A 25724-nucleotide genomic window follows, 5' to 3' on the forward strand; every position below is an offset into this window, starting at 1 on the left:
GAGGACATGTTCTTCGGCGCCTCTTTTATGGCGTATGCCTCCACGATCTCGCACCCGTAGCGGTTCTTCTTGGCCCCCAGAACACGCGCGGACGGGAAGTCGGGGGCACATGAAGCGCAAACCTTGAGGTGATGGACCATGGGGTATTGGGAGTCTTCGTCGTTTTAGAGCGCAGCTTTTAGACGCCCGCTTCCGGCTTGAGCGGCGTCGGCGTCGCCGTCGCCGTCGGCGTAACCGCGCGGTGCATTATGGGTAAATTTTTTCGAAGGGACCCGAGGACTCCCGAAGGAACCCGAGGTCGTCCCGAAGGAACCCGAAGTCCTTCGGGAGGACATCGGGTCCCTTCGGGAGGACCTCGGGTTTCTTCAGTAGGACCTCGGGAGGACCTCGGGTTCCTTCGGGAGGACCTCGGGTTCCTTCGGGAGTTGCATGCAAATGGCATACAACGAGTTGTATGCAACCTGTTGCATGCAATCCAGGTTGCATGCAACCTGATGACGTCATCGTCATCGTCATCATCACTGATGACGTCATCAGTGACGTCACTGATGACGTCATTGCCATCCGCATCGTCATCATCACTGATGACGTCATTGGCATTCGCATCGGCATCGTCATCATCACTGATGACGTCATCAGTGACGTCACTGATGACGTCATAAAATTGTCATCGTCAAGGTCACGTGACCCCCCAAGGGCACGTGACCTCAGTGGGGTCACATGACACCCTAAGGTCACGTGACGCCCCTGGAGTTACGTGAACCCCCTGAGGTCACGTGGCCGCCTGAGGTCACGTGATTCTCCTGAGGTCACGTGACCCTCTGAGGTCACGTGACTCCCTTGACGTCACCCGGCCTCCGATGAGGTCACGTGACCTTAAGGAGTCACCTGTCCCTCAGTACGCTTCCATCCTCCTCCTCTAGAGCTGCGCTCCAACCGGCGTTACAGGGAATTGTAAACGGCTTTCATTTTTTTTCTATTTTTCTCTCATGTTCGCGCAGGCAGTCGTTGAGGCAGCGACCCGTCCGTCCGATGTACTCTTCCCCGGGCAAAAAGGGCACGGAATACACCCGTCCGACCGCGCAGGGAACAAAAGGGGCCGCATACCTATTGGCCCAGCCAATCTTGGGAGGAGGGGGAGAGTTTACCAGGCGGCACATGGCGCTAAACTTGAAGGGGCACGAAAACGCAACGTCCATGTCGAAACGTCGAGCCACTGTTTTTAGTCGATGGGCGGTGTCGTGGAAATGGGGGATGGTTGTATACCTCTGCCGGGTAGGCTTCCGAGCGGCGGCTTTTTCAACTATTAGTTTTCTGAGCGTGGAGGCCAGCAGGTCGCGCGGGTATCCGGCGTTTGTGAGGCGGCTGAGCTGTCCCTCCAGGCTAGATTAGGAGAGGTGTTGACAGGACTTTGTGCGGGTGGAGGAGATGAGACTTTTTGCGATTCCTGCTTTTACTGTCTTTGAATGGTGGCTTGTAAATGGTAGCACCGGCTTCTGCGTCCTCTGCTGGAAGCGCCAGCAAGTGCCTCCCTGGGTGGCCACGAGGCGTACGTCCAGGAATTGGAGACAATCCGCCGAGGGGTCCTCCCTGGTGAAGCTCAGGCCATTTGCGTTATCTGTGAAGGCTTTCTCGATGGCGGCGGTGGGCGTGCCGGAGTCGTGGAGCACCAGATAGTCATCCACATATCTGAACACCTGGGTTCCTGGGGCGACGCTGTCCAGTTTCTTCTTCACGGCCTCATCCACGAAGGAAAGGTAGACTTCGCTGAGCGCAGGTGCCAGGCAGGACCCGATGCAGACACCAGATTTTGGTAATTATATTTTCCCGTCATGCTCCACCATGGTCGACCGAAGATATACTCTGATTAATTGCAAGAACGCGCTGAGGGGGAAGCCGGAAGAGTTTTGGAATTTGACGATACCCTGTGTGGTGATGGCTTTTTTCTACCGCATCCAGGAGGATGTTGAAGTCGAGGCTGTAGTACATGTCGGTGATTTCTAGGGAGAAGAAGGTGGTACCTGGGCCCGATGTGTGGAAGAAGCTGGAGAGCTGGGAGGAGTTCCTGAGAGCTGCCCACGCGGAAAGGCTGGTCCAGGGGGACGGCTGCCAGGTGCTTCTGCAGGTAGAGAGCCAGAGGCTTCTGCCAGCATCCATTTTCTGATACGATGCTCCTTAGCGGGATCTCCGGCTTGTGGGTCTTGGCGGTGAAAAACACTTTTAGATACTGGTTCGCAGGGGCCGACACTCTCGTGAGAAGCGACGAAAGGTTGTTCGACCTGCAGATGTCTTTGACTTCCGAACGGAGGGTGCCGGACGGTCTTTTGTTAAGGAGGACGAAGTTTTTCTTGATGGCGAGTTCAACCTTTTCACCGAAGTTAGACTCGCTCATAACCACAAACACTCCTGTCTTGTCTGCGTCCAAAAGCCTCAGGTCAAACCCCCTGAGTTCATTCACCACTTGTGGGACCCCCTGAGAGGTAAATCGGGATGCTTCCTTCCTTCCTCTCCTTCCCGCTGTCTCTTCACTTTACTTTCCCCCAGTTTTTCTCCTGGGGCCTTGTCTTGCCCCCCCCCCCCCCTCCTTCACCTTCCCCCACCTTTTAACTTTCACTCTCCTATAGTGGAGCGCCGAAGGCGAAGCGTCCGGCAATAAATCATTTGTTTGTTGAAAGTTGAAAGATGTGTTGTCCCGTTCCTTTCTAAACCTACATCATTACCAACGCGCTCACTAAGAAGTTTATTATTTACGAGACCTATGTGTTTGTCACGTCCACAACCGCCACGCATCGGACCTTCGGGTTTCCAGCCAGACCCCTTTGTCCGTGCCGCCCTCTTCATCTCGAGACTGTATCTGCTTCGCCTGCCCCTGCGATCCTTTGGACTCTACCTCAGGAAGACCATCCCTCCCCCCGCCATCCACCAGGTATTTGGATTCAACTCTGCCAGCTGGACTGCCAACTACAAAGTCATGCAGCTAGCACGCAGTGAGCTCTCGCAGGAAATCCTTGTCATGCAGAGGTCACTTCCCGGTCTCATGACGGGCATCTTCGGTGCCCGCTTTACAGTTCACCCTTCGTACATATTTCTAACCAAGTCAGGACAAGACCTCCTGGATTCATTTTGGAAGGTCGTAATCACGACTGCATCCACAGAAAAACGAGCGAACCAGTGTCCCAAGCTTCAGCCTCCGCTAAATCTCTCGGGCTCGAAACTATCACCGCACGCCGAGACGCTGCTCTCAAAGGGACCCAAATTCGCTCCCTCTGTCACACCGTCAAGAGTAGATCAGCTCGCAGTGGTACACCAGATCGCGTCAAGAATTCCGGAGCCTGCCCGACAAGAATTCCTCGGTGTTGGTTCCCGTTTGGTGTGCATGCATGGAGCAGCCCACCCAACCAAACCAGAATTCCCACAAGTCGTGAATGAACTCAGGGGGTCTGACCTGGAGCTTTTGGAGGCAGACAAGACAGGAGTGTTTGTGGTTATGAACGAGTCTAACTTCGGTGAAAAGGTTGAACTCGCCATCAAGAAAAACTTCGTCCTCGTTAACAAAAGACCGTCCCGTACCCTCCGTTCGGAAGTCAAAGACATCTGCAGGTCGAACAACCTTTCGTCGCTTCTCACGAGAGTGTCGGCCCCTGCGAACCAGTAACTAAAAGAGTTTTTCACTGTCAAGACCCACAAGCCCGAGATCCCGCTAAAGACCATCGTATCAGAAAATGCATGCTGGCAGAAGCCTCTGGCTCTCTACCTGCAGAAGCACCTGGCAGCCGTCCCCCTGGACCAGCCTTTCCGCGTGGGCAGCTCTCAGGAACTCCTCCCAGCTCTCCAGCTTCTTTACTCATCAGGCCCAAGTACCACCTTCTTCTCCCTAGACATCACCGACATGTACTACAGCCTCGACTTCAACATCCTCCTGGATGCGGTAGAAAAAGCCATCACCACACAGGGTATCGTCAAATTCCAAAACTCTTGCGGCATCCCCCTCAGCGCGTTCCTGCAATTAATCAGAGTATATCTTCGATCGACCATGGTGGAGCATCACGGGAAAATATATTTACAAAAATCTGGTGTCTGCATTGGGTCCTGAATGGCACCTGCGCTCAGCGAAGTCTAGCTTTCCTTCGTGGATCAGGCCGTGAAAGAGCGACTGGACAGCGTCGTCCCAGGAACCCAGGTGTTCAGATATGTGGATGACTATCTGGTGCTCCACGACTCCGGCACGCCCACCGCCGCCATCCAGAAAGCCTTCACAGATAACGCAAATGGCCTGAGCTTCACCAGGGAGGACCCCTCGGCGGAGGGTCCCCAGTTCCTGGACGTACGCCTCGTGGCCACCCAGGGAGGCACTTGCTGGCGCTTCCAGCAGCGGACGCAGAAGCCGGTGCTACCATTTACAAGCCACCATTCAAAGACAGTAAAAGCATTCATCGCAAAAAGTCTCATCTCCTCCACCCGCACAAAGTCCTCTCAACACCTCTCCTCATCTAGCCTGGAGGGACAGCTCAGCCGCCTCACAAACGCCGGATACCCGCGCGACCTGCTGGCCTCCACGCTCAGAAAACTAATAGTCGAAAAAGCCGCCACTCGGAAGCTTGCCCGGCATAGGTATGCAACCATCCCCTATATCCACAACAGCACCCACCGACTAAAAACGGTGGCTCGACGTTTCGACAAGGACGTCGCGTTTTCGTGCCCCTTCAAGTTGAGCGCCATGTGCCGCCTGGTAAACTCTCCCCCTCCTCCCAAGATCGGCTGCGCCAAGAGGCATGAGGCCCCTATTGTTCCCTGCGCGGTCGGACGGGTGTATTCCGTGCCCTTCTCGTGCGGGGCAGAGTACATCCGACAGAGGGGTCGCTGCTTCAACGACCGCCTGCGCGAACATGAGAGAGAAATAGAAAAAAACGACGAAGACTCCCAACAACCCATGGTCCATCACCTCAAGGTTTGCGCTCCATGTGCCCCCGAGTTCCCGTCCGCGCGTGATCTGGAGGCCAACAAAACCGCTATACGGGCGCGAGATCGTGGAGGCATACGCCATAAAAGAGACGCCGAAGAACATTTCCTCGGCCTCGTTGTCGCTGTCCGAGAGAGAGGTGACATTCCTCAGACCGGAGTTGACGGCCTTGGCGGGCCGGGCGAGCGCTCCTTGCACCTCAGAGGGAAATCGGGATGCTTCCTTCATTCCTCTCCTTCCCGCTGTCTCTGCGCTTTACTTTCCCCCAGTTTTTCTCCCGGGGCCTCGTCTTGCCCCCCCCCCCCTCCTTCACCTTCCCCCTCCTTTTAACTTTCCCTCTCCTATAGTGGAGCTCCGAAGGCGAAGCGTCCGGCAATAAATCATTTGTTTGTTGAAAGTTGAAAGATGTGGTGTCCCGTCCCCTGTCTTTCTAAGCCTAGGTCATTACCAACGCTCTCACTAAGAAGTTTCTAAATTACTTGTTTCCCAAAATTGGATATATTCGGGTAGAAGCCGGGCAACACTGTCCAAACTTTCAACTGCTTCGAACTTTATTAAAAGGTGGAAAATTTGGTGAACCACTCGAACCTTAAGGTTCGACGTCCAAATCTAGATTAGACAAAATTTCGACACAGCCCTAGCCGAGTCGAACTTCACAACAGTCTCTGGGTGCGCAGGCAGTTGAGTGAGCCGCTAAGCCTAAGTGAGTGGCCACCCTACGTGACACTCTATTACTCCATAGGTACGGCACCATGCCGATTTATGCGGTCACTTTTAATATTTCACCGGAATTCGGAGGCACGCGGTCTTTAAGATGGGATAAGCAGACAGGTGATTAATCTTAAAGGGAAACTGCGAAGAAAAAAAGTGTAATTTTAAACAGCCTAATTAGGACAAACATGTCACAAAACAATTTTTACGCCAACAACAAAAAAATTGGCAGCAATATTTATTGCGCCAGACTGATTTTAGTTTGCGGCGATTTCTTCCGTTTTAAATCGTGCGCCGCATAGTTGGTATTATACGTCACGGAGTGGCTGCTATACGTTACCGGTGACGCGTAGCAGCCACTCCGCGCGCGTCGAAAGAGCGGGAGTTTCAAATGTGGAGAAGTTGCGACCGCGACTAAATTACGTCCTGTGGCCTAAATATTGGTAAAGAAAATTTGTTCTTTCGCGGAAGATTTGTTTTGTGACATGCTTGCCCAAATTAGGCTGTTTAAAAAAACACTTTTTTTCTTTGCAGTTACCCTCTAACAAATCATTTTCTTTAGTTGTCTTCAACTGCAAATACATGCTTTAGTAATCGATATTTAATTCGACGTTACCATTTCGGACACTATTTTGCACATTTTGATCTAATTCGAGCTTAAATTTTATAATTCGTGTGCCTCAAGTAAAACAAACAACCAAAAAAAAGAAAGCACTACATCCAGCAGCACATTTAGCTATAAATTACGCACTGGCAAATTTAGCAGCAGTAATTTTGGGCCTAATGTATCCGAAAAGAGTGTAGATCCCCCCTCGAATGTTGTGCAGCACACCGCCCCCTGTAATGCTGACATGAACAAAGCACCTAGCGCTTGAGGTCTTGTCGCCTCGCCAGACCCAACTGGTGTACTGAGTGCTGGCAACTCCCGTAGCTGAGAAAATTAGAAGGACAGGAAGGTCATTCAGTGTTCTCTCCTCCAGAGCGACAGAAGGGCACAATATAACTCTGAATCCAAAGGAATCAAGAAGAGATTCTTGGGTTTCTTTGTTCTTAAGTCACTTAGTCCTGAAAGTTTAAGCCGCGTGAGACTGTTTCTTTCAGGGACTCTTGTACAAGCGATTTTCAAACCACTTTATTCCAACTCACCTTCGCAAGGTGATAAAATGTTTTAGGCTGCCGTCTTAACTTCCTCTTGCTGATATCGGTCAGGTCATATTATTTCATTTTATGCCCGGATTCATTATTGGATTCATAGAGATTCCAGGGTTACGGCGACCAAAGAATTTCGGTGAAAAAGGGGGAGGGAGTCATCAGGTTCATCACTGCTATCTCTATTTAGGCAAAATCCCAGTGAGATATGGCATAGTAAGTAAAGGCGACTCGCATTCAGAACAGTCAATAAAACACAGAAAAAACTACAGCAGTAAGCGCTACTCACATGATAATTTGTTCTCGCCAAAGACGGAACACGCTCGATTCGTGTTTTCCTTTGTCAGCCCTGGCCTCGCGCACAGATCTCGCCAAGCTACAAGTTGTGCTTTCTGGCCTACGTGGTGCACGAGCATCCAATAATCTTGAGTTAGATTGGTCCTCCTAGTCCTCCATTGCCTGAGAACTCTCGCCAACATAGTTCTTTGCAATACACAAAATCTGCATCATACAATACCTTTCTTTTGATTTTCGAAATCAACCCACTGCTAGACTGTCCCAAAACTTATCGCAGCTCTTCACTGTATACTCATTAGGGATGCCGCGAACTTTTTTCGAATCGAAGTTTCGATGATCGAATCAAGCGGTTCGAAAGGTTCGAAAGATTTCAATTTTTCGAATTGTCTATATCGTAAAATTCGACGGAGGTCGAATTTTCGAACTTGTTAAGCTAAGAAGTTCGACGCTTTTCGAACCGTCGAACTTATTACGCTAAAAAATTCGATCTTTTTCGAACTTTCGAACTTACTGCGCTGCAAGGTTCGATGCTTGTCGAACTTTCGAACTTGACTGACCAAAAAATTCGATAAATTTCGAACTTTCGAACTTACTTACCAAGAAAATTCGAAAAGTTTCGAACTGTCGAATTCTGAAAAGTCGAAGGTCGACGAACTTCGAACTTATAGGGTAAAAGTTCGACGTTCGTCGAACTTCGAAAGACCGGCGGACGGTTTCATTTGATTTCAAGTAGTGGGGTACATTCGTAATTTTTTTTCTGGAACGTTTACACGCGGTGCTGCGTTCCTTACGAAAGACAATGTCATTTATTTCAATGTTCTGGCATGCTTAGGTTTAAAGAAATAAATCCCCGAAGGGGCGAGGACGGACGACGGGTTTTTGACGATTATCGTTTGTGCCAGATTTGAAGCACGCTGCAGCCGGAGCTATTTATGGTAGATATGTTATACTTTTTTTTAAGAATGATCTATGTATAGCGTAGGTAAGTGCCGTCTTAAGATGTGATTATTGTTATTCAACGTGAGTTTCGAAGAAATGTCCAAACATGTATCTGCATGCAATTATGACCTAAACTTGATATTTATTTTCGTCTAAGTTGTTTGAGGTATCGTATTTAAATTAACACCACAGACAGTACATATCATTGCCATCTGCAGAATACAAAATAATATATTTATTGTTTTTTCACGTTAAGGAATAAATTAACTCATGGCAGAAGATTTCTAGTAGTCTTCAAGTTCAGCACGTCATTAAAAGAAAACCTTTTTTTTTTTTTTCGCTTCACGTTCCTGGGACGTGTTTCTTTTAGCCTGTACACATTTTGGTAAAAGAAACTTGTTTCGAAGTTCTGAACCTCTGAATATGCCAGAATAGAACACTTCCGACGAATTCTTGATAGTTTTTTTTTCTCCTGCTTTTTATTCCCGCAGTTATTCTTTTTTTTTTTTCTTTTGTTACTATCGGCACAGGTGTTTAGGTCGAAAAGACAGCTTTGAACTTCCGAACCACTAAGCATGTGACGAGCAGTGCCTTCTGACAACGAGTTTCTAACAATGACCATCTACGCAACCTTTTATGCAGTGAAGAGCGACAGTAGCTATACATACGCATAAATAATTTCAGATTAAAATAAGCTCGACCACGCCCTCTTTCCCCGTATTGTTTTCTTTAACAGTCCGAAATACCTGCAAGGGGAAGAAGGAAACTGAAGCCCCCCCCCCCCCCCCCCCCCCCGCTACCCTCTTTCTCCCCGTCTTTCCTCTTCCGACGCCACTTGTATGGTAGAACGCTCCTCGACCTCGAGTTGTGTCGGCTTTCGTGCTTTTTGCGAGGCGATTCCTCCGTCCCAGAAAATAAACCTCCAGTACGATTATAAACTTCACCGGATCGGATTACTACCAGCGTGCAAGGGGTGGCGAGCTAGTTTGCCAGGTCGCTTCAAGGTTTCTCTGAGCCTCAATCTCCTGCTCGCCCCTGGCCGTTTCGAACTGGATGAGTCTCGTAAAACAGTGTGTTCGTGTGATCGCTACTGCGTGATAAAGACCCCCCCGGGGGCTGGCGGTCACAATTCTGCACTGGCAAATATTCTAGCACGTCCGGGACACTCGTCGTCTCATTTAATTGCCTTACCAACTTCGCAGAATCTAGATATCACCCCCTAACTTTTCTAAACTTGATTTTGTGAAAACAAGTGAGTCGTGAAAACGTTATTTGAAACTGAAACTGTAGAAAAACTTGAAAATCGGACTTCAAACTTTGAAAACTTGGATTAAAAAAAATTCAAAATCTTCAAAGGTTTTTTTTTTTTTTTTGAATTTAGCGTTAAAAGAGAATCGAAACTTTCGAACTTTTCGAACTTTATGCCAAAAGAAATTCGAAATCTTCGAATTGTTCGAACTTCATGTCTATAAAAATTCGAAGCGTTCGAAGTTTTCGATTTTTTTTACAAAGAATTTCGAAATCGTCGAATTTATCGACCTGAAGTAAAAAAATATTCGAAATATTCGAATTCGAAATTTTAGAAACCGTGAAAGCTTCGAAATTTTCGATTTCGAAACTCCGCTGTGGACAAAAGTTGCGAATTTTTCGAAATCGAACCTCGGTCGGTACAAAAATATCGAAATTTTTCGAAATCGAACCTCAGTTCGCTTCGCAAATATCGAAACCTTTCGAAATCGAACCTAGGGTGGTTCGCGACATCCCTAATACTCATGAAGCTCTACGCCGTTCACTGAAAAGCGCGTGCCGACGTCACTCATTGTAACACATGCCGGGGTGTGTTAATGTAGGCGGCTGAAGTATCACGAAACACCAAGGGAAGAAGTTGACAAATGTGTCTTGAGCGTCTTCCTTATATGTTCCTTTTATGTAGCGACAAAATTTATTTTTCCCCATTTACAACTCTAAAGCAATTAGCTCACCAACAACCCGCAAATGGGAATCAAATAAAACTTGCTGGGAGGGACTCTGGGGATCAGAATTTGAAACAATTTGTGTCCTTTTTGCATATGAAATTTTCGATAACTGATGTAGGCCAGATTTTTTATTTATTTAAAAATAATGTCTTTCTTCATATCTCACACCTATCCTTTCTTTCTGGAGAGGGGGCGACAATTGTTTGACCAAGCAAAGGGGGGGGGGGGAGGGGGGAGGGGGAGTGTAGAGCAGAGGTGACAGGATCTCCATCACTATTAACGTAAACGTGACAAATGTTCTTTGCCATGAGAGTTCGTTTGTGTTTTAATGTCTGCGGTAGAAAACCTAGCGAGTCAGCGTAATAACCAATAAACAGCGCCTATTGTTAACTATTATAAAAACCCTTTTCGTGTGCTGCAGGTCTACTTCTCATCGAGGGGGGAGCTTGGGTGGCCAAGAGGCTTGGGCCAAACGGCATGCCGCATGACGCAGCTCTATCAACAAGAGCGATGGACTTCAGGAAACGCCTGTTGCCTACTTGCATGAACCTCAAAAAACCGGAAGCTCGGTTCCATAACTACTTCAGCCACGAGGCCTATGGTCTCCGGCCCAAGAACCGCGTAAACAGCCAGCGTATTAGCTTGAGCGACGTGCTGCCATCCTTGATCTTGAGTGGCATTGTCATCCTTAAGAGAAACGTGGTCGAGTTGGCGGAGGACGGCGTCCTCTTCGAGAATGACAGGGAGGTAAGGTTAAAACGGACACTGATGGGCGCATTGAAAGTTTTCGCTGAAAAGCATCAAAGTTGAGGCAGCTTTGTAACTTCAGGGCATTGAGGAATGCTGCCAATATCTTTGATTATTTGATTCTGATGAAGAAACATAGGTCATAATTTGTACGGAAGAGTATGTGGGAAGCAAAAAAAGATTTGTAATAGCAAACTAAGTCCGCCTCTTACAGTCGGTACCTGGGGTCAAAAGAGAAAATTATACAATAGCAGTATGAAAGCAATCAACTACAAAACATACAGCCGAGTAGAGCAACTATCGAGAAGTAAGCGAACAAAAACTATTGATATTAGTATCGTTTTTGGTCTGACCAAACAGATTTACGTACTGGTATTGTCTTTTGTGGTAATTTTACTAAAAGGATATAAAATAATCGATTGCGAATTTGTTGCTCATTGCTGCAATCATAGATACTAAACACAAAGGTTCTTGAATTTTATTATCTAGACAGAAAATGGTTTGATCAAAGTTTTGACAAACTATTCTTCAATAAAATAAGGAGAAATGCAAGTCACTCAGGCAAAAGACTGTATACATATCATTTTAATTAACACTCAGTAGATGCAAGATTCATGAGCGTAGTGGGCTGAGCTTTTAGACCGCAGCTGGCGCCCGTTCCCGGCTTGAGCGGCGTCGCCGTCGCCCTCGGTGTAGCCGCGCGGTGCATTATGGGTAAATTTCCCCGCTAAATTTAGCGGAAAAATTTCCCCGCTAAATCTAGTGGAAAAATTTGCCCGCTAAATCTAGCGGAAAAATTTCCCAACTAAATCTAGCAGACACATTTCCCCGCTAAATCTAGTGGAGAAATTTCTCCGCTAAATCTAGCAAAAAAATTTCCCCGCTTAATCTAGCGGAAAAATTTCCCCGCTGGACTTAGCGGAAAAGTTTCCCCGCTAAATATAGTGAAAACATTTCCCCGCTAAATATAGCGGAAAAATTTCTCCGCTAAATCTAGCACAAAAATTTCCCTGGGGGTCACATGACACCCCCCGAGGTGATGTGAAACCCCCCAGGTCACATGATCCCCCTCCCCGTGACCCGTCCACGTGGACCCCCCTCCCCCGATGTTACGTGACCTCGCGGGAGGGGGAAGGGGTCACGTGAACCGCCCCCCCCCCCCCCGCGACGTCACGTTACCCCTCCACCGGGGAGGGGTCCCGTGACCTCGGGGGGGGGGGAGAGGGAGGGACCCCCCCCCTCCCGCGACGTCACGTGATTCCCCCGCGCCCCCCCCCCCCCCCCCGAGAACACGTGACCCTCAGTACGTTTCCTACTTCCTCATCAAGAGCTGCGCTCTCTTTCGGCGTTACTGGGAGTTGTAAACGGCTTTCACTTTTTTTTAAGACAATATAAACACCCGTGCACAGGTGACAAAGTTAGACGCCGTCATTCTGGCCACAGGTTACCAGATCAAGTTCCCCATGCTCTCCGAGGACGTGATGCCGGTTGTGGACAAGCAGGTACAACTTTACAAGCACGTCTTCCCGCCTGGCTTGGAGCACCCGACCCTGGCCATCATTGGACTCGTGAAGGGCGCTGGATCTCCACTCCCCCTTATTGAACCGCAGGTGCGTGGTCCTCGACGAACTTCTTAGTCATCTTTAGATATGTGCAAAGCGTTTTTGCATCTGTTCCTTTAAAAGCAAACAAGTGGGACGATAGTTGATATAATGTGTAGTTCAGGTTCATCTTTATAACGCCGTTAGATTATAACGCACCTTATTATTGTCCTAAACTCCCTTTGTTTTCTTAGAGTCATCATATAATAAAATGCGCTATCCAGGACCGCGGTAGCATCTAAATCAATTAATGAATTTTTGAAGTGTATCGAAGCGAATTTCTTGGGTCGCTTGTCACTCATAAAAGAGAATAGAGGTATGTACATATCAGGTTGGAGAGGTTCGTGTCAGTGTGGGAAGCAGGAGACACATCAGGGCCCGTTTGCTCGAAGCACTAACCGCGGCTAAAGTTAGCCGCAGTACCTAGGAGAGGGATTTTGATATCACGTGACTGCTCGGTAGGGATGCGGGGAAACATGGCGGTGCCCCTGTGAGTCAGCGCTGCTCGCTTTCGAACTAATATGTCGTTGTGGTTGCAATATCGGGCGCGTTAGTCAGCAACGAATGGTGCAGAAGGCTTTCGCTTTGCCCTATTTCACTTAAACCGCAAAGCATGGGCAATGACATCGCCGCATTTTTTAGATGGTGTTTCGATTCTGGGCACTCCTAAGCCTAAATGAACGCGATAATTGTCGGCATAACAACGTCTTTGGAAAGCGGATTGTTGATAGCATACAAAAGCAGACGGCGTCCCAACAGACCGTTTTTCTAAATTATACAAGCACCGAGGTGCATGCTACATAGGACTGTAGTTGCACGCGTCGCACGTGCTGGCGTCTGCAGTAGTAACCGTTCCAAAGCAAAAAGGATAAAACAAATTTTGCCTTGCACGCGCGTTCGTTAAAGCCTTATTATGATTTTTTACTTCAAATCTTTTATAAGAGGAAGGCCAGCGCGCGTGAACCGTAGAATTACACTTCCAGCGTTCTCCTCGCGATGCTTGGATAATTTAGAAAAACGTCTCTCGGGACGCTGTCTGCTTTTGTGTGCTATCAACAATCCGCTTTCCAAAGACGTTGCCATGCCGACAATTATCGCGTTCACTTAGGCTTGGGAATGCCCAGAATCGAAACACTATCTAAAAATAGCGGCGATGTCATTGCCCATGCTTTGCGGTTTAAGTGAGGTAAGGCAAAGCGAAAGCCTCCTGCATTATTCGTTGCTGACTAACGCGCCCGATATTGCAGCTACAACGACATATTAGTTCCAAAGCGAGCGGCGCTCACTCACTGGGGCACCGCCATGTTTCCCCGCATCCCTACCGAGCCAGTCACGTGATATCAAAATCCCTCTCCTAGGTACTGCGGCTAACTTTAGCCGCGGTTAGCGCTTCGGGCAAACGGGCCCAGGAAGGCGTTCGAACGGCCTCTTCAGTATTCAAGTGTTGTCGAGCTCCTTGTAATTTCGAAATTCAAAGAGAAGTTGCGCCACAATCGGTGGGGACTTGGGGGCTACGGTGGAAAATAGGTATTGTGAGATCTCTTTGAATAGGTGGCGTCCCTTGTCGTCTTCACTCATCTGGGGGTCGACTCGGCGACACAATCGGAGGATATCTTTGATGTAGGCAGTAACGATTGTGCCGTTGATTGGTAACTGCGTTGTAGTTCGTTCCGATCCTTCTCTTTGCGGTGGTCGTATTGACAAAAAGCATCTGCAGACGCCGTTTTGAACCCGTCCCAGAAATTGATGTGTTTTTTTTCTTTTGTGGTTGTCAAACCATTGGAGTGACGTGTCTTTGAGAAAAAAGATCACATTGGTGATCTTGAAGGAGTCGTCCAATTAGTTGTGCTCACTGACACGCTCGTAGTTCTTCAGCCAGTCATCCACGTCTGAGTCAGGAGAGCCTGTGAATATCTGGGAATCTCGCTGTCGGTGTTTGATAGTCAGAGTGAGTGCAGAGCGGGTTCCGGTTGTGGTACCTTCGTTAGTCATTGGGCGGGTACTGGGTGATGTAGGGTGCCTTAATGTGCGCTGTGCTTAGGGTGGTGCCATCTTGCCATTTTGTCACACGTTTATTATTATTTTTTGTTCAGAAGCGCGTGAAAGAGCGTGTCCCTGCACGCGTTTGTGGCGCTGACTGTGCTATGGTGACATTTTGTTTTCGTCGATTTCTTTGTATATTTCCCGTGAGCGCGTGCTGTCGGCATGTGGTACTACAAAGGGTGGCATCACCCTAAACAGAGGGACATTGAGGCACCCTAGGGTGGTGTGCCCACTACGTAGCTCCAGGCTTGGGGGGGGGGGGGGGGGGCGGCGACGGGTAGGAAACTGCTCTCCTCCACCAACCTGTAAGGCTCTGGATGAGTCGATGGTTTTTAAATAATGAACGAAGTTCGATTACGATGGTGCGTCCACGGTGGCCGTTCGAAAAAAAAAAAGGGGTTTGTGTATGCTCATGCAGCCTAGAACTTAGTGTGCCTCAACGCGCGACTTGTCATCCAGCTGTAGATGAGCAATTTAGCCAGCGCCGTTCAACCGCTAGCCTCGGGTCTTTAACATGCATCACGCAGTAGTGATACACGTTCGCATGCCGGTACGATTCTCATCCAGTTCGAAGCGAACAGGCGTGGGGATAGACCGATCTCACTAAGCGTTGGGCGCATGCGTAAAGCCGCCAGAACTTTAGCTCACAAGAGGCAGACGGCCGTGCACGCGAGTGCTCGTGCCTTCTCGTGCTCTACACGTGAAGAGCTCCAGTGAGGTTATCGCACGTGCAAAAAGACAAGTTGCCTCGATGGATTGCAGCAGCGGTGGCGCAGTCTAAAGCCTGGTTCAGACAGTTGCGTTTGACTGCGTTTGACTGCGTTGCGGCAGCGAGAAACCAGGACATCCCTGCTGCTTATATCGCGTGCCAAGGTGATTCCTTGGATTGGATTCCACGCTTCATACGAAGCAAAGATGTGCCGGTGACTAGCTTCCCGCACTCGACGCAACGCAGTCAAACGCACTCCAACGCAAGTGTCTGAACCGGCCTTAACTGGCTGGTGAGATCGGTCTATTCAACCCATGATATCTAGGTTTTCCAGCGCGAGCTTCAGTTCCACGTGCTGCGATTAGCTGTGCGCAAGCCCACTCAGCCACCGATCTCCCTCGCAAATAGCTTTAGCCATAGTCTCTTATATAGGGGACTATGCTTTGGGTTCATAGCATGGTGTAAGATATACTCTTTAGGTGAGGACACGGCGGGGCTGAACGCGGGGCGCGAGGAATCAGATAGTGTTCGTTCGACGGGCATCCGAAAGGGTGCATTATTCCGCGGCCACCGTGCCCGCGGGTGACAGTGTCGCCGGCGGCCAAACGGCGAAACTGTGAGTGCGAAAAAAATTATCTCGTTGCCATGACATCCCGGCACACCGTGGTCTTTCTGCACGAGCGACAACCTCGCTGGAGTTCTGCGCGTGAGGAGCATGTGACGGCACGAGCCGTCTTTGCCGTGCCCACGTGTCGACGAGTCATCTGCCGGCGCCGCTTGAAACCATAGTGAGAAAGAGAGTGAAAAGCGAACTTTACCTGCACTGCGCGCGGAGCGCGCTGTCCTCAACTGAAGAGTATTATCTTACACCGTGGTTCATAGTCACGTTGAATGATGTCAACCATACGGCGCGCGGCACACGCGATTTGCTTCACACAGGGCACGGTCAAGATTTCTTTTGCAGGAGAAATGCGAGATTTTATATCTGTAGATTGGGTTTGAGACGATGGATACATCACGCAGTGATGCCATGGCAATGCGCCATACCTCGCCACCATGCGCCTTTTTTCACTTTTAATGGGTGACCCCACTGATCTTCACTATCAGTGGGTGACCCCGGGTGATGCAGCGAGTTAACCCCGAGAGGCCCTATCACGACAAATCCGGCACAAGGTTACCTCGAGCTTCGCTAATAGCAAGGACAAATGAAAAAGGCATACGCTGTCAGGGCTGGAATTACTCAGATGGCTTGTAGCGTCCGTTTGAGACATATAGGATTTTCACTGGCCAATCTCTTTTTATGTCTCTTTATAGACCTTTTTCGCATAATCTCGAACCAGCCAGTAACTGACGTACCCTCGACCTGGTGCATTTTTGGATTACCCGCTGACACAGGGTATGCAACCGCCAAGGGTATGGGCGAAGAGGCTTAAAAAAAGGTAGTCGTGCATGAGTTAGTTCGGAGTGCTCCTTTTTACCGTGCTGTAATATCTGAAAATCTACGGTTGTCCGGCTACCACTGCGTGGTCGATGGATAAATAATTTTAAAAAGCATAAGAACAATAGCAGCAATTGTGCCATGAGCACAAGAAGCTGCAGCGCGAGTGTGGCTGCAATGTTATCGAGCTTCGCATTTTTCCCAAGAATCCTTATTTATAAAGTCAGTCGATCACGAGCTTTGAATCGCGAGAGATTCGTATCAGAATCAACGTCACGTTAAGGCTCACGACCACTTCGTCTACGACATGAGGACCGATTTTAATTCCCGGTGCAGGTGGTCTAATTAGGTTATCTCTGCAAGCCCCATGGTATGTGAAAGGTATGAAAAAGTTTACATGACACCACTCAAGATGGAGCTATCAAATGCTGAGAGCTTACCTGCATAGACTACATTAAACTACTCATATATACTTCGCTGTGGAAACTCAATCGAAACACCCCACCGTCTTCGTCCTCGTTCTTTCGAGGAGGCAAGGTGATGGCCTGGGTGTAGCCAACTGGATTCAACCGGACAAGCTCCAACCAAGTTATTGCAGCCCACCATAGCCAAGTCTAGCCAAGTTCCCCCATACCCACACCGTTGCCTACCCAGATAGCTGTGCTGCCAGAACTAGCCGGTATTTCCTTTTCTAAGCCGCTAGACGGCGTCGTCGGCGCCGCAACTCTCAAGATGGCGGCGCCGTTAAAAAAAAGGTCTATATACCAGTGACTAGTACATCTCCTGTCATGAGCGCGTAGATTATATTTCAATAGACCTCTTTCAAAAGTGACGTGCCTGTTGTTAACATCTCTCAAGCACTGCGCAATTTCGGAAGAACTGACACCACAGAAAGTGAGTCTAAAACTTCGTTGGCTGATCATGTGATGCCAATAATAAATTATAAGGGTCCCAGCATCAGCGGTGTATTTCCTGTCTGCCTTTGTGTTGGAATTCAAGAGCTTCCAACTGAAGGCACACTTTCAATAGGGGTTTATAACGGTGACCAAGTCCACCACATCAATACTTTATCATAAATGTATGACAAGCTGAAGAGACGAGGGCAGCGTTTTTATTGCCCGCACTGGCATCACAGCTCAGCTGCAATTGGAATTCAAAGGTGGCTTTGCTGCTGAGGATGTACCTTTTGAAGCTTACATTTGTACGACCCAATTTCTTTCTTTCATTTATCAAGATCATGTTAGGATGAGCACAAGCATGATGTAATTACGTTAATTGCAAGCCATGTATTGCGCCAAGCCGGCCGAGCTTACGTCTCCTTGCAATTTGAACATGACGACGCCGTAGACATTCACGGTTTTCATGGGATATCTTTATCACCGGTTTCCTTGGTTCACGCAGTGAATACGAAAAAACGGGGTTTTAACACGGGCGTCTCGATGGAGCCATTTGTGGCATTCGAGCGTACGCCATGCGCGTGATTTGCTTGCTTATGCGCGAGTCCCGCTACAGCGAAATACAGAAGCAAACGACACGGACAATTGGGCTCAATCCAGTGTCGTTCGCAATTTGACAGGCTTTGTTGAAGAAAAGAGGCTATGCTCAAACATGAGCATCATGCACGCGAGGGTATCTTTGGCAGGCTTTCAATCCCTTGTGCTTAGTTCACGAGCACCGAACGACTAAACGCCTGCCAATGTGAACTCGTGAGTGTGCAGCATGTGTTGGAGGCTTGTCGCTGTCGTTTGTCTCTGTTTGTCGCTCTGGTGGGACTCTAGCATTACAGAAGCGACGAACATGCGCGTCCCGTGCTGTGGAAATCGCACGGCTATGCTTTCGTGAACATTAGAATGGTGTATATACTACGACCTACTGATTACGGTACGTTATGGTATAGACTGAGCTCTAAAGGCTGCATCCGATGCTGCGATTCGCGCGAGAAATCGGCGCGATTTCCACTAAATGTGCCATTAAAATCGCAGTCGCACTGTTGCAGCGGCTCTGCAACTGATTTTTAACAAGTTTGCATTTTGTCGTACAGTCGGCGCGATCGACAGAAAAGGTTCCTGCCATTCATTAGTCAGCTTCCATCCGCGATAGCTTCGTATTCGAAAATAAATTTAGATACCTAATACATTTTTTGTTTAATGCTTAGTTATTACAAATTTCTAGTTACATGATGTATCTGTAGAACATTTGTGTCTTTTAAGTCGTTTTCTTTTGTATTTTAGCAAAGTCCAACGCGTCACGTTCATTTCTGCTGCAACTAACCTTAGGTGTAGAAAAGCCGGCCACGCCGACAGAAATCGCGGGGTTGTGAACCCTTGGTAAAAAGTCCTTCAAAATCAGTATACTGAATGTACTAATAGTGAACATAGGGTATGTACTGAAATCGTACTAATTTCACACTTTTATGAAACTAAATAGTATATCTTTAGTACACCCCAAGTACATATGTAGTATACCATAAGTGCACCTCGGGTGTACATCTAGCATAAAATATAAATGCACATTCAGTACACTACATGTATGCTTTTAGTGTACTAAATGTACACTACCAGTACATATATACGTGGTGTTCCAGATAACTTGCACCAAACTTTAAAAAAAACCGGAGCGTTCTGCGGGAGTGAAACCAACTGTACGCTGTTAGCAAGTCTCTTGCGAAAGTGCACGAAATTGTTTTAGTAAGCCTAGTTATTTAATTATTACTAACAAGCTCACTTTGAAAATCTTCGTTTAAAAGCCGAGGTATGAAACGGAAAGTTGTAGAGCGCATTAAGAAACACCTAAATAAACCATTTTCAACAAGGTGCACTTTGCATGCTCCTTTTTCCTACCTAGCCTTCAAAGTGCGCCCGCGAAATACAAAGAATACCGCGTGACAACTCGCTTCCCCAATCCCGGCGCGCGGGTGCGCCGCGAATGGGCGTTCTCTGAAGGCCGAAAAAAAGCACGAAAACGTATTATGTTGCAAACACTTTATTTGGATATTTCTCAATACGCCCTGCAACTTTAAAATTGACATCTTGACCCTAGCTAGCTGATTAATCTTAGTAATTTAGATAACCAGGCGCATTAATAAATGTTGTGCCCTGCAATGAATACATAAAGAAAATCCGTGCACTTTCTCAAGACGCTTGCTAACGACAGTTGATTTCACTCCTGCAGAGCGCTCGGGTGTTTTCTTTTAAGTATGATGCAAGTTATCTGGGACGCCGTGTATGCCGGGAGTTCGGAATGGAAAGAACAGTCTAAAATTGTCCAAAAAAAATTGGCGCCTTCATTTAAAAAGCTGACTTTTCAAAAGTGTTTCTTTGAACGGCTGGATTACAACTTGTGAAATTTTATGACATTAAGCTCCATTCTCGTGAAATGTTAAGAATCGCCGTGGACAACTTAATTGATGATGATAATGCAGAGGCGCCACCATTGGGAAACGCACTATTAAAAATGAGTTAGGAAATTTACAAGGAAAGTCCTTGGCAGCTCTATTTCCAAACATTCCTCCTGAAAATGTCGTACCAGCGGCTTCTGAAACTGTGTTAGAAAAGCCGTAAAGAAGAGGTGCATTGCAGTTTTCAACTGAAAGCATGTATGTGTAGCATACAAACATTATGATCAGCGTTCTTCGCGTAATTGATAAGACAGAAATTGAAATCCTACTTATCACTTTATTCAAGTTCCCGAGCCTGCCTACTGTACACTCTCCTTTGTTATGATGGCGTGCCATTACATCCTGCGTAAAAAAAGAATAGAAAATTACCCTAAGCCACCCTATGATATAACATCCCTTAACTCGCTCAAAGGATCACTATGTGAGGAAGGCAAGATAGTAAAAAGTTCATCCTGACACAAGGGTGAGGAAAATCGGACAATATCATTTCCGAAAGCCTGATATGTCTGACATTGTTGGTGTGCCTCCTTTGCATGACCAGGGCTATGCTACAGGTAATAGTATTCATTGCAGGGCACAACATTTATTACCTCAAATCGTAGGCACCATAAAGAAAGGAAAAAAAGAACAGATTCAAGGTTGCAGTTTTTATATTTCAAGCACATATGCATTGATGAAGGCCACAGGCGAAAACATCCGAGAATGGCCAATTTCAATGTTGTGCTATAATAAAATTTTATTTTAGAAGTTTAGTATTATACGGTATTCGGTATTGGTTTCAAGATTAATAGTACTAATGTAAGCGACTTATTTTTTCGAAGGCTTAGTTTTTGCGAGTTTATCGAAATTGCTCAAAATTGGTCATGTAAAGAAAGCAACCCCATGGATACGAATGCATTGAACATTACTCCTGAATGCGAAATGTTGTACCTAGAAAGTATTCCCAACACTAACACTTCATAAAATTAAAGAAATATTTAGCTCGCAAAAATAAAGTCGTTTATGCCATTCAAAGCTTTCAAAGCGCTCGCGAAGTCACCATTCCGATGGGTTTCCTTTGTTCAGTGCGCTTCTCCGCATGTGCCAGTGTGGTGCAGAAATTAGTTCTGGATGCACTCCTAAAGATACTGCCTCTGGAGGCTACTGTTATATCAGGTTTTACCTGCACGTGTTTTGGCCCTCACTTTACAACATGCTGCTTGAATAGCCATGCGCTCTAACATTTCTCTAGGCTGCCATATATCATCGCAAGACTGCTATAAATACTGCGCAACTTTACAATTAGGACATGTATCGCTAGTGTTTAGAACATCACATTTTACCAGAAAGCTGAACTGCTTAAGGTGTATCCAAAAGACGGACCGAATTGCTGTTTCGGTCCGCGGGCCGCCCATCACGTGATCTTACGTCACCGCTTTTCGAGGTCCGCCGGCGGTCCGCGGCCCGCGTTTCTGAGAAATGCCAAGCGACATTTCTCGCCCGGACCTTGGCGGCGGACCACGGTGTTTTTAGTATAATTGAAGCGCTAAGTCTGGCAACAAGCTGACTTTTGTTGTTTGGATTGGAATCCAAATCCAAAGTCGTTTTCTTTTGGCGCCAACTGTTGAAGACGAAAAAGACCAACCTTTTGTTGTGCGACGATGACGGCATGGTGCGACTAGTGCCACTAAATAAGCTACGCTTCAGAGTAACGACACTTCGCCATATTGTGTCTTAAAATCATGGTTGCCAGTTATCTGAAGCTTTATCTGAAATCACAGGAAACGCTTCTCCGCCCTCTACAAATGTTTAAACAGTTCGCGAAAGAGCAACGCAATCTTAGATGACCTTCCTAACACCAACTCTAATGCTGAGGAAGCCTCCCTTATGAATCAGGACGATCGGCAGTTGTGTCTGCTCTGCATACGAGCCAAAATGGCGGCGCCCACAACAATGTTGGGGAACGGAGTGCCGATACTCTAAGCGCAGCTCATTTAGTGGCTCTAGGTGCGACGATGCAACTTTTTACTTCATCACGCTCGTGGAGCAATTCACGCTCTGTGGGACGATAGTTGTATGCCCTTTTGGGGTTCACTTAAGTCCTCCTCGTCCTCAATAGTCAACGCGAGGGCCACCGTGGCCAAACGTCTCTTTCGTTCAACCTCTATCTTGGCTCCTTACAAATAGCCTCAAAGCAGCTCGCTGCATGAGTTTGGCGGAGCTGTGAGGTCGAGGGTTAGACCGGCCCGTTTGCTTGGTCGTCTGCTCTTTTGGTCCGCCGTGTGGATGCTCATTGCAGCCGGGCGGCCCGCGGGCCGCGCATCACGTGACCAATCGGTCCGCGGCCCGGTCCGTCGTGTGGATACACCTTTAGCATCGTATGCACGTGACGTCATCACCCTATCTGCTGGTGGTCATTGTGATTTCTTCTTTCTGAGAAAATAAAATTCGATGGTGCAAAATGCACGCTGCAGGAGGTTCAAACTCAGTGAAAGCCAAGGACTTGAACGGCACGTATTATTATTCTTAGTGCATCATCGTGAGGAACGGCACGAGCGTCTGGCACGACAAAAACGTGCTTTTTGGCAAGAGTATTTTTGCAAACAAAGTGGTTTTCGGGGCCACGCTTTTTGGTCTGCGCCAAAGATGCAGGGAAAAGGAACCTTTAGAACACAGTATATTTTTAAAACTAACCCCCCCTCTCCCACCACACGCACACGCACGCGCGCGCGCACACACACCCACACAGACACAAACACACACACTTCTTTTTACAGCGGAGCTGTCAAAGGCTAGTTTCCCCAGTATCGTGTCTATCAGCAAACAAATGATTAAACTAAACTTTGGGCAGCTACCGACATCTAAAAGTGAAGACGGCAACCAGACAACCGGCTTGCCGGTTGTCTGGTTGCCGCCGTCGCGCATAGATGGCGGCAACCTCTCTAGCCTTTCCACTCTGGTTGCGGCCACTTGCGGCCGGCCCTTACTTCATTTCCTCCACAGTACAGCTTCGGTGGTCTTCCTTTATCACCAGAGTGGAAAGGGTGAAAGTATTCCTGAGGGATTGCCTCCTCCGTTTGTGTGTGCTAATTCGAAAATTTTATTGGTCACTTATTAACAGCAACCCTTCGTTGCTTTTATTTTGCACCCTGTGAAGTTTAAAGGTGTCATAAAACGATATGGGGTTGGAATGTTCATGACGTTTTCGAGGTGTACTGCATGGTTCTAGTCTGGCCCAAGTATACTCGCACAGGCCGCCACTGATTCAGAAGCTTTTTTTGTCGCAGTGAAGTTGCAAGGATAAAACGTGACTATTTCTTTTAGTCTTGCCTTCCCAAAGGTTGATGTCGTAATAGTGGAATGAAAACCACCCGTCTGACGACAGTCGAGCGCGGCTCGTAGATCGGACTCGACAATCGCGTGAGCACTGTACATCGGCTCGTAACAATCAATGCCTCGGCGGACACTTACGTAGTGGCTCGAGTCTAACCACTGCGGGGATGGGAATATTCGAATTCAAACAATGCCTGGAGCTCCAGCACGCGTTTTCTTCCTTTAAAACCCCAGCGCGGCGGTATGATTAACGTTGGCGGCATAAGATAGGCACCAGGCCACGTGTCCGCTTCTGGTTCCGACTTGAGGGGTGAACGATGCTTATATTTCTCTAATTTTTGGCGACCTACATTGCCTAGAAAAAAAAACACAGCCAAGTTCAATCAGTTATTAAAGTTAGGGAGTGATGTTGAGTCGTATTTAGTGATGCATATAAATTGTCTGATAGCTCCTTTATGCAAAATACAGAAGGGGTCGAAACTTAAGCAATAACTTGAGAACGACACTCATGCGAGACTTACAGCGACTGCCAACGTTCCGCTGCCTTCAGAGGTCACTAAAATCTTTTTTTTAGGTATTCCTTCCGTACACCCCTAGTTATATATAACGCCATATTAATAAGTCGCATTTAGTCATTTCAATACTTCTATTTACGGGGATATCTTTCGGATGCAGTTCAGCAACACCAAAAAAATGTTTGGTGCTTCAATGATGTAAAATTGGTCCTGCAACATTTTTTCCTGCTTTCAATAAATACTGTTAAGAAGTAACCCCTGGCGTTGATAGCCTGCGAAAACATCCATTAGTTTTACCCTAATAGCAGATGCAGAAAAAATAAAGGAAAAAGAGAGCTGTCAATTCCCTCCTCAACTCGTAATTTAAACAACCAGACGCGTGATCTGACGCTAATTAGATACCGTCAGTGTTCACCATAGTCATGCCTTAGGGCAGTGGTTCTCAACCGTTGATGTTTGGGGGCCCCCTTGTAGGTCGGCGGAGATGATGGAGGACCTTGTTCGTGGTCAGGGGAAGGTAAAGGTATAGGTTAAATATGATAATGATTTAATAAAGGGATATAACTTGGGGCTGTGTGAGGTGGACCTCCCTCATTGACATACACAAGAGAAAACTCTACCGAAAATTGGAACGTTTCTTCTCAATTTGAAAAAATAAAACTTTTATTGCCGGGCTCTACTGCTGAGGCAGAGCTTCGCGGACCACTAAAATGCCTTCGCCGACCCCAAAGGGTCCGCGGACCCCCATTCGAGAACCACTGCGCTAGGGTTTGGAAAGCAAAAGCTTGGGCTGAGCTACAGATATTGTTAGAACTGAAATATTTTCATATTTAATTGACATATGAGCCGTTACCCGAATGTTTGCCGATGCTGATTGTCATGAACCCGAGCACTTGACTCGGGGTTAGGAAAATCGCTTACGTCACGGTGTCACCTGACTCTCGGCGCAAAATCGTTATGTCATGTTACGTCACGCTGTCAGTAAGGTTAATGCATTCAGTGATTTCCTTAAATTAAATCTATTCAACGCAGTGAGTCACGTGACGTCACGGGTTCACGTGACATCACTTGACAACATGTATTGACACCATGACGTCACGTGACAACGTGACACATGGTTAATCATAGTGCCAATACAAAAACGCCACGAAAACCCACAATTTAGCATGCATCGCAATTCTGTATATGACGATTTGATTAATAAATTAAAATACAGCAGCCAATTTTTATTCCCATATTTTCATTGTGCGATACTAGCAAGAAAAAAGAAATTACCTTGAACCGTTTTGAACCGGTTACCGGTATATTTTGTTCGGTTCGGTTCCGGTTCAGTTTTAAGATGGCGGCGAAGATTTCGGTTCGGTTCAGTTCCGGTTCGGCTAAGAATAACGGTTATGTTCCGGTTTTCGGTTCGGTTCGGTTCCGGTTCGACACCCTGATTTCTAGCTCATGGCCTTAACCACTCGGCCACGACTGCGGGACGAGTGGGGGACTCTGAGATGTGGTAGTAACTCAAGAACTGGGGTTTCTTTATTGGATGAAACGTTGCATGTAGCCGCTCAACGTCTATACAGGAGAGGGCACTACGGTCAAATGCGTATATAATCGCGTTAAACTTTGCATGCATTGGCTCAACGTTTATAGACGAGAGGGCGCTGCGGTCAAATGCTCAAATGCGTACATAACCACGTTCCATACCACACATTCTCTTTCTGACATGGACCGTTGACTTAAGCGGTGGAGATGCGTTCCCACAGCTTCTAGCGGATGCAAGCTGATCCGCTAGAAGAACCACTGGCTCTGCATTTCACCGACCATACAGCGGTAAGTATGAGGTCGAAACGCGACCGGGAACCCAGCACCACCAATAAGCAAGAAAAAAAATCAGCACCATCAGTACTATCTATGAACAATAAAATCAGTGTCATCA

General features: G+C 47.4%; 1 protein-coding gene across 1 annotated transcript in view; it reads left to right on the forward strand.

The window, feature by feature from the left end:
• LOC120841744 (flavin-containing monooxygenase 5-like) overlaps positions 1–25724 on the forward strand; it is a 69681-nt gene that overhangs the window by 34096 nt on the left and 9861 nt on the right. Inside the window, exons 5-6 of the mRNA XM_040212711.1 lie at positions 10478–10779; positions 12189–12389. Coding sequence (XP_040068645.1) covers positions 10478–10779; positions 12189–12389 — 503 coding nt within the window. The remainder of the gene's footprint in view (positions 1–10477; positions 10780–12188; positions 12390–25724) is intronic.

Source organism: Ixodes scapularis, unplaced genomic scaffold (genome assembly GCF_016920785.2).
Source record: "Ixodes scapularis isolate PalLabHiFi unplaced genomic scaffold, ASM1692078v2 ptg000323l_1__unscaffolded, whole genome shotgun sequence".
Taxonomy (NCBI): Eukaryota; Metazoa; Arthropoda; class Arachnida; order Ixodida; family Ixodidae; genus Ixodes; species Ixodes scapularis.